The sequence below is a fragment of the Pocillopora damicornis genome, chromosome 1 (assembly GCF_964200805.1).
Source record: "Pocillopora damicornis chromosome 1, jaPocDami1.2, whole genome shotgun sequence".
Classification (NCBI taxonomy): Eukaryota; Metazoa; Cnidaria; class Anthozoa; order Scleractinia; family Pocilloporidae; genus Pocillopora; species Pocillopora damicornis.
In genome coordinates, this window is record NC_142670.1 from 38,537,547 (window position 1) to 38,551,917 (window position 14,371).

General features: G+C 38.8%; 1 protein-coding gene and 1 pseudogene across 2 annotated transcripts; both read right to left on the reverse strand.

The window, feature by feature from the left end:
- Window positions 1-802: 802 nt before the first annotated feature.
- On the reverse strand, window positions 803-3,953 carry LOC149053738 (uncharacterized). Its single transcript, XM_089183609.1, has 3 exons — window positions 3,353-3,953; window positions 3,080-3,127; window positions 803-1,176 (listed from the first exon to the last, which is right to left on the reverse strand). The coding sequence occupies exons 1-3, from the start codon at window positions 3,900-3,902 to the stop codon at window positions 803-805; spliced, it is 972 nt and encodes a 323-aa protein (XP_089039735.1). The 5' UTR covers window positions 3,903-3,953.
- Window positions 3,954-6,862: 2,909 nt separating this feature from the next.
- On the reverse strand, window positions 6,863-10,499 carry LOC149053739 (protein argonaute-2-like; annotated as a pseudogene). Its single transcript, XR_016180060.1, has 3 exons — window positions 9,796-10,499; window positions 8,834-9,028; window positions 6,863-7,537 (listed from the first exon to the last, which is right to left on the reverse strand). The product of XR_016180060.1 is annotated as a protein argonaute-2-like (transcript).
- Window positions 10,500-14,371: the final 3,872 nt, after the last annotated feature.

A 14,371-nucleotide genomic window follows, 5' to 3' on the forward strand; every position in this document is an offset into this window, starting at 1 on the left:
AGCGAAAGGTTTTTCAAGCGTATGGAGGCCTTAGTACAGTAATCGAAGAGAATCCCCCAAGCATGACTACAGATCGAGTACTTCAATAGATTCACAATGCAGAGTAAATTTGAATAAGCATCGATGCTTTAACCTCGTACCTAGCCCGGAGCAAATATTTCAAGCGCGTGCAAACCTACTTGCATACTTATGCTTGAACCACATACACAAACCTTGTCCAGTGTTGATACTTTGTACACATGACAAACCTAACGAACAAGTTTGTTGTTGATATTTTACACAAATTTACTACCCTAGCAAAGGGCTTCTATGACGATGATTTGGCAGCATTTGCAAACCACTGTAAACTTGTTCAAAGTTAACAGTTTGACCACATTTGCTTCCCTAAGCAAACATGTATGCTGTGCAAAGTTTGCACCTTTTTTGCTACCCCAGAAAAACATCGGCAAAAAAATAAATTTGACCACATATTTGCGAAGGGTGTAAAGTAACGTCAACTGCATGACAGCGCTCAACATTTAATACGTAAGCAAAAATGATGCAAAGATGATCTTTGCCACTAAGCAAAAATTAGCAAACTTAGGCAAAAGTGAAATTTGTTTCATTTTTGCCCAACGTTTGCAACCCAGGAAAATCCATTTTTTTCGTCCAGTGTTCATTACAATGAGTAAAGTACGAGTCAAGGTAATTAAAACACTTATTTGAAGACAGAGTGAAAACTGATTTGTGATATAGTTAAATATCTTACACTAAAATGACCCTGTTGAACGAATTTTTTGCGTTGTCTAGAGAGTACACTTGCTTAGTTACCTTTGGCTTCATTATTTAGATCAATGCAAGCTCTCCTGTAATCTTCTTCCTCAATTGTTGCTGTTAGTTCAACTTTCTCTTCAGCTTCAGCAAGAAGCTTAACTTTCTCAGTCACCAAGAAGTCGTACAGGCGTGTCTTGAGCGTACCGTCCTGGTACATATTCCACAAAGTGGTGAGCCCATTTAAACTGTTTGCCTGAACTGTGAAGCAGACACTCCCTTCACCCATGTCGGCGAGTTCTGTATCAGGGGGAAGAACCCGTTCGGCAAAGCTTCTAAAAAACTGACCAACAGACTCCCAGTTGGCCAAAATTTCAGCGAAAGTTACCGCTTTTCGACCAACTAGAAGCCACGTCTTTAAGGGAACTAGTGAAAATACAATTGAAAAATAACCAAAAACAAAAAACAAAAAACGAATCATAAAGGGTAACTTTGAAAAGAAATCTCCTACCAAATTTCAATCAAAGAACGAACGTTTCGTTGGTAATTTTTTTGGTCACTCCCAATGAGAAGGTATCATCATCAACATGAACATCAACATCATGATGAAATTTGATAGTGGTTCAGGAATAGAAGGAGTCGAATTCGAAGGTATTGAAATAAATGAACGAAGACAACGCAGCTAAAAAAGGATTTTTCAGCTATGATCGGTGTTGCTCACCCCCGTACAAGTCAGGAGATGTTTCTGATGTTTATGATGCGGATGATGGAGATGAGAAATATGTGTATGGTCATTGGGGGAGTGTGTAGATCTTATCCCTTGCAAATTAACTGTGCTTCATAATAAAGTTCGGATATAACGCCCGCTGTCATTGGTTGAAAGAGCGTGCTCTAGGAGAGTACAAAGCATAGATAAATTTGACCATCCAGAAAACTCAACATATTTGATAGCACTAATGAGAAAGTGATTGGAAAAGTCAAAGAAAGAAAAAATTTAGTTCCAACGCTTGGGAAATTCCAACGCGTAGGAAATGAACTGGTTAGTATCTGGGTATCTTTCACCTCGGAACTGATTTTATGTACAATGCATTAAACACTTGCTGATAGGTCGAAAAAAATCATGTGACTATCATATGACCTTAAAACAATAGCAATGCTATGGCTCATTTCCTCAGAAAAGTCCCTGTTGTATTACATTATTGACTTCCTGTTTTTCTGAGAATGTCACGTAATAGAAAACTGCTGTGAGATCATATCGCTAGCCTCCTATAGTATTCCAACGCTTTGATCTTATAAAATGATTCCATCAAATTATGTCCATCTTTCATATCCATAAAATTATTTCTTTTTAGTAACATGTAATTTACCAAAATGTCGAAAAATAATATGCCCGAAATGATTTGGAATACGTTTGATTTGAAAATGGTCTGGAACCGCCGTGTACAATACTATTACGGATTCAATTCTCAGAAGATGACGCAATTAACTCTTTCTCTATTTGTTACAAAGTTTGGCCTGATAGCCACACTTCTCAGTAAAGTTAGAATTAGAAGAAAACGATTCACTGAGCAACCAATTTACGCTACTATTCTATCCCCAAGACCAAACATTTGTGTGTAACCCTGAGATCACGCATGAAATTAGCACAGCTGCATTCAGGTCAAGCTTAGCAAACGCTGAAGCTGGAAAAGGAGTCCAAAAATGTATAAAAACAAAGGTTCTCTTTACATGCAATCAGCTCTCCTATACAATTTATTCGTCTAACCGTATTTCCTGGGCACTAATGAATGCCTCATCTAAGCAAGCTCTTTCTTAAACATGTAGATTAATGATATTCTCTCCGCAGACGAAACAAGAAACGATATTTTAAGATAAATAAGGAAACATGAGTGTTGCATCCTTTGCGTCAACTGATTACCAAAAACGTTCTATGCCTAGTTGGGAACTCTACAGGCCTGGGAACTCTAGTAATAAAGACGGTCCAATAGCATCTTAAGAGCAGATTTTCCGGGTACAGTCACCTATGTAAGCACTGACAATTGTAAAGTCTTCTGAAGTATGCTTATGCGCAGTGCCCACTGTCTCACCCCTTTATCATTGGGAATGACCCGCAAAGCCGTAGTGCTACACAGCAACGACATCGAAATACATACAACATCCACTGGAAGTGCCTCAGTTGTTATGTAAAAACTTCAGAAGGCTTTCTCCAATCAAAGATCACTTGAATTGGTCGTTTCTGACAAACTTAAGATATCACTTCATGATACCTTGTAAATTTTAATACACAACGAACAATTATTTCACATGATCACGTGAAAGTTCTGCTTACCTTCGACCGCCCTTTTGGCAACAGCTTTGCCCCAAGAGTACACTTTCGCTTAAAATGAAAAGAATTAAAGAACATAGTTATCATGACAGACACCAGACAAGATCTCTATATCAAGGATCAAGGAAAAAGTCGATGTTAAATCAGTTCAGTGATATGCGTGTGCGAAAACGCACGTAATATTCTGCTGTAAAATCTCCCCATATCTCTCGTATGCTCCTACTACACTCAATTGCCTTAAGCGTTTACATACACAAACACAAAATTTTTATTTACCTTTTCTTCTTTCGGCTGCATCGTTGTTATTTCGTCGCTGCTCATACTCCTCGATCTCTCTCACCAAGTCCTCCTTCCCTATTTCTGTCAAAATCTCTTTCAGAAAATCAAGTCTGCGAAATCCCAAACCTCCATGTTTTTCCAGTTCTTTGAACAATGTTCGAACATTGGAAATGCTCTCATGAAGCTCCATCGATATCTCTCTTTTACAAATATCCTTGAGTTGTTCCAGATGAATGCGTTCGTCGCTATCGAGTGCACCATGTACCTTTGCAAGTAAGTTTTTGTATTCTTTCCTTTTCTTCTCGAACTCTTTAAGTTTTTCCAACAGAGACAACTCATCTAAAGAAGCCAAGACTTCCTCCAAATCTCCAAGTCGGTCAATTCCCAATTGACTCTTTCCTTCTAGCCTTTCCAATAATGAATGAGCGTTTGGTAAGTTATCAGCCTCGTCTTTTAATCCACACAACGCGAGTAATTGTTGATGATCACGCTGACTGAGTTTTCTGCCTATCTCAAAGAGCAGACCCCTGTATGCGACATAAGACATGGCGATGTAGTACAGTTCAAATTCTTATTTAGACTGTAGTGGTATATTTCATGGCCGCTTTTGACTCGTCTGTGATAGCGGAAGGGGTTGTCTCAATTGGTAACCCAAAGTTGAGTTATCGTCACCGCCGTATCAGTTTCAGAATTTCAAATTGTTGTCCTTTCACGTCGCGTCTGTTCGTCCTAGGATCATACATTGTGGGTAACTTGGATGAACGGTGTATGATAATAATAATAATGGGTATTTATTTTGATGAATTACCCTTAGCCGGTAATGCAAAGCCTATGCGAGAGAGATGTCCCTGCTTTGGCAATTTATGGATTTTCTAGGGAATTTTTCCCACGTGTTGTTGAGTGCACTAAGTTTAACTGACAGCGGTTAAGCGTCGAAACTCGACCCCAACACAAACATATCCGCTTGACCTCAGCATGAGTTGTGAAAATGTCACTGTCACCATGATTACGAACCCTTCCGTGAAAACCGACTCTAAAGACGTTCACAAACATATCCGTGGCCACTGAACTAAGCTTGAGTTGTAAAAACGTCACCGTCACCATGACTACGAACCCTTCTATGGAAACATAATATTTATGGAGGCTTTTCTGTCTTTACTCAGCTTGCCTCCATTAAAGTAGCCGGTTGTGTTACAAGTTAAAGCGGAATGAAGCGTGTTGCAGAATTCTCCACTGCGTTAAGGAAAATCTCTCGGTGTTGGCGTTGTATCTCTCTGCAACAAATTCAGGATGTCATTTCGCTTGTTTACCCGTCGCGATCAAAACGCCTGGGATTTGCGTAAATTGTACACTTGTAGACGAGACGATGCTGTTTGGAATGATTTCAAAACTCATTTCTAGGATAAGTAGGTACCCTTGCCTGTTTTATTCAGCGTATTTGTGAAAATTTACCGCTACATTTAAACACGATTGTTAGCAAGCGATCCAAGATTTCAGGAAATAGTTCGCTTTTAACTGAGAGAGGCTTTAAGCAATGTAAGGGCTTTTATTTAATTCAGTCCTTTAACCCTACGTGAAGACTCTGAAAATTGCATATCTAAATTACATCTCGGTCTTAATATCTCTATAAAGTTCAATAAAATGTTAAAGAACTCATTTGGGGTATTTTTTCGTCTTCATGGGCCGTTTGAAGCGTCTTTTTACGAAATTAGTTTTGGCTGGAGGCCGCTGGGGAAAGGGAAACAAGGCTTGCAACTTGATGGCCGCCAGCCGCGACCTCCTCCACGTCAAACTGAAGTTAACCCCAAATTACTGAAATTCTCTCCTAACTAACGACGGTTGTTGATCGATGACATGATGCTCGATCTCTTTTACGAATTTGAGCTTCATCCCTCCAATATTTTCCAAGAAAATAGATGCTGAAATGATTAGTATAGCTTTTTAAATATGATCATTACGCAGGCCGTTTCAAATTTACCATACAGTACAGCAATTTCCCATGGCAGCCCACCGCGGCACAAAAGCAAGCCCAGCGTGCCGTAGAGTTGTGTAAAGTCGAAACGTGGCTGAACTTCTCAGTTTGCATTGATGTATCAAACAAATGATTGTTGCTAAGAATTAGCCGAGCTTAGCCGGGTTGAGCAGAAATGGTGCAAATATAAGACAAAAGAAGAATAACGTGTCGGAAACGTGTTGGGGCCTGCTGGTAAGGGGCAAAGTCCCCTAGATGGCTCAGCTTAAGAGTAGAAGGAATATCGGGGGACTGGATTGAAGGATTGGGTCGGTGAAATTTCACTGAACAGGATAGGTAGGGTAAATATACAATCAGGATGAGGAAAATTGGAAAAGGCCGTTGATTTTAAGGATCTTGTTAACCGTGTCTCCCGTCTCACGTTTCTCTGATTGCTGAAAAACGATTGCTTAGGACGTATGTTTCTCGAATTGTCTTTACTAGGCACTATGACGCAACAACAGTATATTCTGTTTTCACCTGTAAATTTCTCAGAAAATCATCTCTCTCGAAAGTTTTCCAACAGGCTTTGTATTTTCGTACTCGACCCATGTCTCCAGCTCACATCATAACACATTGAACGCGGCGAATGCTGTTAATATAGAAATACGCCTTTGGAATTTTATAGACCTTTACTCATTGAGCTCTTCACAAAAAAGATAGATGTTTAAATATCAAAACCACTGGCAACTCATCAAATCTTTACTAAGTTAACTTAGCTAGAACTGCAAAACAAAAGAACTTAACCTACGAACGGTACACAAATGTAAGAAAGCCACAAACTGCGGGCAGAAATGGGAAACTTTTCTCCGTAACTGCCGAAAACCAGTTACAACTAGTAGCACTCCTGATGAGAGGGAACCAGCGACTGGTTTTGCTGTTATTCCCTACATTCAGGGTGTTACGGAACCCATCAAGAGAATTTTGAATGGCCACAACGTTAAAGTTGCTCAAAAACCTTTTCAGACTTTGGGGCATATTTTTGCCAAACCTAAGGATCCTGTCACCAAAGAACAACGAACCGACGCTATTTATTCTATTCCCTGCAATGACTGTGATAACGAGTATATCGGACAGACCAAACGTTAGTTTGGTACACGTTTGAAAGAGCATCAAAAAGCGGTCTGCTTTAGCAAAAAAGAAAATTAAGCTTTATCGGAGCACACATGCCTAATCAACCATACAATTGGATGGGATAGGTCTAAAATTATCACCACTAATCGGTAATACCACTAGCGCCTTTATCTAGACGCCTGACATATCAACTCCGCCCACGCTCCTTTAAATCGTGATGATGGCGGCTTAATTCCTGACGCCTATTTACACCTCGTCAGAAAAAAGGGCAGCTAATTAGAGAGCGTATAAAAGGACCTCTTGTCGTAGCGTTTGATCACCCCTGATGAAGCCACTAGACAGGAGTGTCGAAACGTTGGGTCTATAAATTGTAACTTCTCCGTTACATTCGTTAAATCCTAAAACCAGAGTAGTAACAAACCATGTCAAACAACCATTTTAATACATTTAGTCTTTTCTATCACAACCTGTAACATTTGTGAGGAGGCAATGTCTCTTCAATTTACATTTTTCTTATACAAACTGTTTTGATAATATTAACAATTGAACTGAATCTAGTTTACCTCATTTTTTCAATATAATCTTGCTCAAATCAAGCGTGATACCTCTAAGCAGCCCAACCCTTTTTTACTTTTAACAAAATAAGGAGAAAACGAGCAGTTATTTAAATAACGTCTTCCTGGCAATAATCGCCTTTTTTGCTAATTCTGGTTGGACCATTTAATTCCCAGATCCAAGCGGCAATTCTCTCTTCTGACGGACATACAATTCCCTATGATTGAGACTGGTTAATATGGTGTTATATCAGAAATCACTCCGGCTAATAAGCATGTCTAATCTCCTAAACTGTTTATAAGACAACATATATGAATCGTAAGGAGAAGTGAAACTTTGATCATTCCTTGGAGTTACAGTACTAATTTATAACAATTATAACACAACAAAACAGTTGCCATCTTTCGTTGTTTTCGTCATTGCCAATACGTTAAATTGCGCATGTGCACATCATATTCCCGCTGAATAGCTAAGTAAAGTACATGGCTCCTTTCATCTTCGCGTTGACTTCGATGGCTTTTGCAGATTTCACCAGGTCGATACTGAAACAAGAAGATTCTACTTTGAATAAAACTTTACAAGTAAACTGGCTCGGAAGAGGAATCATGTTTAGTAAGGACTAGCGGTGCTAAAGGAATCATGTTTAGTAAGGACTAGCGGTGCTAAAGGAATCATGTTTAGTAAGGACTAGCGGTGCTAAAGGAATCATGTTTAGTAAGGACTAGCGGTGCTAAAGGAATCATGTTTAGTAAGGACTAGCGGTGCTAAAGGAATCATGTTTAGTAAGGACTAGCGGTGCTAAAGGAATCATGTTTAGTAAGGACTAGCGGTGCTAAAGGAATCATGTTTAGTAAGGACTAGCGGTGCTAAAGGAATCATGTTTAGTAAGGACTAGCGGTGCTAAAGGAATCATGTTTAGTAAGGACTAGCGGTGCTAAAGGAATCATGTTTAGTAAGGACTAGCGGTGCTAAAGGAATCATGTTTAGTAAGGACTAGCGGTGCTAAAGGAATCATGTTTAGTAAGGACTAGCGGTGCTAAAGGAATCATGTTTAGTAAGGACTAGCGGTGCTAAAGGAATCATGTTTAGTAAGGACTAGCGGTGCTAAAGGAATCATGTTTAGTAAGGACTAGCGGTGCTAAAGGAATCATGTTTAGTAAGGACTAGCGGTGCTAAAGGAATCATGTTTAGTAAGGACTAGCGGTGCTAAAGGAATCATGTTTAGTAAGGACTAGCGGTGCTAAAGGAATCATGTTTAGTAAGGACTAGCGGTGCTAAAGGAATCATGTTTAGTAAGGACTAGCGGTGCTAAAGGAATCATGTTTAGTAAGGACTAGCGGTGCTAAAGGAATCATGTTTAGTAAGGACTAGCGGTGCTAAAGGAATCATGTTTAGTAAGGACTAGCGGTGCTAAAGGAATCATGTTTAGTAAGGACTAGCGGTGCTAAAGGAATCATGTTTAGTAAGGACTAGCGGTGCTAAAGGAATCATGTTTAGTAAGGACTAGTGGTGCTAAAGGAATCATGTTTAGTAAGGACTAGCGGTGCTAAAGGAATCATGTTTAGTAAGGACTAGTGGTGCTAAAGGAATCATGTTTAGTAAGGACTAGTGGTGCTAAAGGAATCATGTTTAGTAAGGACTAGTGGTGCTAAAGGAATCATGTTTAGTAAGGACTAGCGGTGCTAAAGGAATCATGTTTAGTAAGGACTAGCGGTGCTAAAAAGTTACAAACGTTCTTTAAGCAACTGAAAGTCCAAAGTAAGACAAAGAGACAAAGTAATAACTTGAACACAAATTTCAATAAAAATACTTGGGTCATCAAGTCTGTGAACACTAACCCTCCATTTCCGGTTACGTGGTGTCTGGCTCTGAAAGCCACCAAATGGGCATAATAGGCGGGGGCTGGCATAAAAACACTGCGTGTGCACCGTGCGTACACGTGACATAGCTGGTATGTGAGCTGCTGAAGGCCGTCTGCTGTGAATGAGATATTCGTCATATAACACGTGATAGTATGTAGGTCGGCTTGTTCCCTATAGGCCGTAGTAAAATCACAGTAAACTTCCTCGAGAAAAAAAGAAGAAATAAATGACTGTTTTAACAAAGGGAACTACGTCTCACGCATGCCTTAAAACGGCCTCAAACAAAACAACCATACGAGCTCAACCTGATCACAAAATTGGTGTTTCACTAGCTTCAAAATAAAAACCAAGTAATAGCTTGAATCAACTAAATTATGATTTTGTCTGACTTAGGTTACTGGGTAGGTTGTTGTTCCAGAAAGTTTACACAGCTGTCCTAAAGCCATGTTTTAAAAATTCTAGTTCGTGGAAGAGAAATATATGTATACAGTTTTTCCTCTTTTTTTGGATAATGTCACAGGAGGAATAATAATGCCATCCATATGGATAAAGATTTTTCCGTGAGAGACTTGGGAACGGGATTATTCGGAAACCTGAATGCCTTCGAGACTTTTTGAATTTGACAACCCGTATGCAAATCATCCTATACTAGTCCACGATTTCAGCAAACCTCTTGTGATTCATGTCAGAGTTGTACTTATATTTATGAAATGTGTGGAGAGGATGGCGCTCTTTCACACGTTCAAAGATGGGTAGAAGACTAGACACAAAGAGACAAAAAAGTGCCGTAGCTATTTGAGCAGTTGGTGGGTAATTGTAGATAGCACAGCTACATTGCAACCAAGGAAAGGTAAGGGTTTGATTGACAAAGAATAATCAAGTTCCCAATCACCATTCTCAGAGTAAAAACTCGACATGTCATGTTAAAGCTGATGTACCTGGATTCCATAATGACTGCACAAATAAAAGTCGAATTCATACGGATGTGTGATACCGCTGTCCACTGTTGTACCAGGAGGAACATTCCTTGCTTTGCCAACTTCATCTCGTTGGTTTTCACAAAACAATCTCGTATGATGGCGCTTCTGAACCACAACAAAAGTGATTCTCGGGCGATAATCTTTTTCAAGCATAATACAGGCCTGTTGCACAGCCCGCACCTCATGAGCAAGAACTTGGTCACACTGACCCTCACTGACTCCGTCCCAGTAGAAGATGATCTGGCTCTGTAAAACTCAATTAAAAGCTCTTTCACTATTCCTGTGGTTCTGTGCTCGCACTCGTGCACAGTACTTAGTGGTATTAGCGTCCATACTTGCTGCAACCGCAGCAATGGAAGGAATTCCATTTTCATTCAGGGAGGGGTGGGTGAGGTCGGTGCCAAAGATAATAACAGGTTCTCGAAAACAGGCGACTTTTCACCTGGATCTATAACATGATTAATTCCACCAAGTTTGGAGTTAATCTTCAACGCGATGTTGGCGCAAACCTGGGGGTTGGTACGATGTACGTGTTTTGACTGAACACACTGCGTTGGAATTCCAATGACGTTGTCCCCGACACGTTTTATCTCTGGATAGATTTGTTTGTCTCTCTCGGGAAGAATAGCCATGATCAGTTGCAGGCCTGGATTTTCCACTATTCAGCTTAGTGTAAACCCTCCACAATTCACAAACCACTACAATGAACAGACCTGTACACAAATATTTATAATAAGAATGGTTAGAGAACAGAGAACATAGCAACTCACCGTGTATGGCTAATTCTCAAGCTTCCGTCTGTCAGGTTCGAATCTGCTGTCTTCAAGGTTATGGGGTTTTACATCTAACATTTCACACAAGAAATCAGGAACAACAGTTTGCTCCTTGTAAAATTCTTTTTCAGAGACTATAGGTACAGAAACTTACTGAGAATATTATGTAAACATTGGACAGTTCTTTAACCATTTGACAACTAACAGTGACTAGCATCCAATCTCTCCTTGAAGTATCACCCCCCCCTCCCGAATGACAAACATTAAGGTCACAGAAATAAAGGAAATGATCACCAACTAAAAAAGCTCTTGACTGTTTACCAAATTCTCTTTGTCAGCTCGGCAGGAAATGTTTAGAAAACAGTATGGAGAAGATACATACTGATGATAGGGACTGTAAAGGGTTAATGGGTTCATGATCAGGAACACTGGGAAGCTCAATTTCAAAAGGAAACAGTAGCTCATTTTCAGAATTACAGTATACAGTCTTGAAAATGAATTTTTTAAGACTTGAACATTACTTAGTAGACAACATTTCATATATTCCTCAAATTTTTTCAAAGCAATGGTAAGAACATAAAAATTATATAAGATTTTACAAACTGTAGCAACTCACCATCAATGTTTAGCAGCATAACCTTCCACTCAGAATGGCGAATACTTGAATAAAAACCAAACTTCACCGCACACCCCTCCCCCAGGGGTCTTCCTTGACCATCAAATGTAAAGAATGATCTTCCAACAGGGTATATTGATGGCATCTGCCGCACCACAATGTCCAATGCCTGTACTGCATTCTGAGGTATTTTGCTATTTTGTTTTCCACTCAAAAAGTTGTTAAGTTCCTAAAGACTGAAGTGCTCAGCAAACTGAATTTTAACCTTGTGGGAAAAATAAGAATAAGTATTAAAATATTTTTATCCATTAGTATGAGTACATCTACAATTACAGATGGTGCATTTTCAGTAGTGATCCTTCCAGTGCAAATGCAACAAAAACTGTCTCAATTATATGAAGATCTGCAGATAGCATGACATCTTGAGTAACAGTTAAAAATTGCAGACTACCCCATACTTAAAGTTTATTTCTAAACTGATTGTTTATCATCTATTCAATGCAAAAGAGTGACTGCATTCAAAATGTGACCATCACCAAGGTGTTATTATTATTATCATTATTTAATTATTGTACACTATGTCCTGTATATGACGTATATCACAGCAAATGCTAACCTTGAAAACCCTCTTCCTCCATCTTCACCTGGGAGTTTAACATCAAGTTCAGCCTGTAAGTCACACAAAAAAAGGAAAAACAATTCCTTAACACCAACAGGAGATTTGAGGATTAAAATGTTGAAAGCAGTCTGGTGCTGGCTGAAATATATTTGATGACAAAGTGAACCATAAACATGCTGGTATAAACATTAATATTTTCCCATTTTTTTTTTTAATCCATGGTCACCCTTGTTTTAAGATAGATTTAGTTGTTAACAATTAACAATTGCTTAATTAACAATTAAGCATTGCTAATGAAGTTATGTCTTCATACTTCTTTTATACAATGTTTACTCATGTGTTGCAGTCCAAATTATTTTTTTTTTCAAATGAAGATAATCTGGTTTTATCAACTGAGTTGATAATGTGAATCGGCCAGTGTAACAAGTTTCTAAAGCTGAACTTTTTAGCACTGGCCTTTAATCACCTCTTGTTCAATCTCCTTTGTAAAGGATAACCCATCAATGAGGGGTGACTATATCACATTACAAAATGCTGTTGATGGGGAAACTCACAGGATCAGGTAGCTTTATCCTGCTGTACAGTGCCAGGACAAATTGAAAGAGTTCATTTCATGAGGCCTTCTAGTCTGCAGGCTTAAAGGAGGCTCCATAGAATTTTTGCTCAATGTTGAACATTTTAACATTTTTGCTTTTCTAGCTCATTAAAAGCCATCAAAAGGTGAGGAGCAAGGTTAGGAATATAGTTTGCTGTCAGTAGTAAATACAGAGAAAATGATTTTTGTCACTAAGCTAAGGCTCCATGAAGGGAGATGTTCGCCAGCAATAATTTGGCTTTGCCTTTGATTTTTTTCAATTTCCTATAGTGAAATCTCCAAAAATTTCACAATTTGTGAAAATTGTCCTGCTGATCAATTAAAAGCCAAAAAAATAGGGGTTACCAACATAGTTTTCTTGCTTTTTGCTATTTTGTGTTTTCTTCCTCCATCTCAAATTTGGTCATAAAAATTTTTTTTATTAACAGGCACTAGCAAGGACACAAATATGTTTAATGGCCCAGCAAATCTTGAAATTTACCAAAGGAAAAGAAATAAATCTTACTCCAAAGATCCCTATTTTCTTTGTCACAAAACAATATGTAATGGAATAGAATTTTGCTAAGTTCAGTTGCTAAGTTCAGTATCGGAGCATGCAAAGACTTTCCAACCACTACAATTGTAAAGTTTGCTACGAAAGGACATGAGTCAGTGGTGGCAACTGTCAAGATAGTTTATATCCTCAACAGCATCCTCAACAGACATCAACTAACTTTTGTTTACCACCCATTCAACTGACAAGACAAGTTTATTAGAGAAAAAGATTCTACAGAGGGTTATGACATCACCCAGTGCATCATGAGCATCAAAGCTTTCTGGAAAGAGGTGCTTGTATAACGAGCTTTGGTTCACCTTCGGATACTGACCTCCACCGTTTTCCAAGATGGAGTATTTGCTCTTGATGAGAACATCATGAGCATTTATGAACTAAATGTTATTCTTATTCAATGACATGTAAATGAGTGGCAGGGTATTCTGCAGTTTCTCCCTGTCGAATTTGTTTCCGTGTCAAATAAAAGAAAACTGTATAATTTCTGATCGTCGAACTTTCCTCTCTGATAGATGGTCGCTGTGTGAATTTTGGTATTACATTTGTATATTTTTCTTGTTCTGCCTTTTAAAGTGAACAGCACAAAGTTCAGTATTTGACAATGTTATGTTGACTTCTCCCGATGTCTCGGACAAATTCAAGTTTAGTCCAACGTTACTTTCATACGTCCTTCCCTCTTTGGCCCCTTTCCTAGCTGCGTCTGAAATTTTTTGTTTGTTTAATTACGATCTTCGTTGTTTTAATTCTTCAATTGACTATCTGTATTTGTGCATGTGACTTTCCCATCCATGTTGTCGTTGAATTCTTAACAAATTCTTCACGACTTAAATCCCCGGCTTAATGTGGAAGCATTCTAGTGTTCTTGGGATGTATTTGTAACATAGATTTTTCTGTGAGACACAACAGGACACTCAAAAATCTTCACCCTGGACTCAAGATTGTCATGTCTTTTGTTTCGAACGTATGATCTTCTGATAGTCGTCATGAAGCAGTTTCTTTGGTGAAGTTTTCAGAAAAGTTTTGACACAGGCGGACCAAGCTCACGTCTCGAGAAAAAGCAAACGATTAACTCGTGAAAGCGTCATGCGTTGTCTGACTCGATGTTACGTTATGAGAGAAACCGTTGAGAATTTTAACAAGTTATAAGGAATGGTATCGAGAACGAAATAAGGTTGATTTACAACGATAAATATTTCGAAATATGAACATTCTACACGTAAAATCAATAGAACTTACCAACATCTTGTGTGTCCGTTATAGTTTCTGGCGATCTCTGCTGTTTCAAGCTCGTTTTGCCATCACCGTTAATGTTATTCCTGTTATAAGACGAAGAGAAGGCTGCACACTCCGATTTCGACCGTTGTTAACGCGGAGGTGGTTT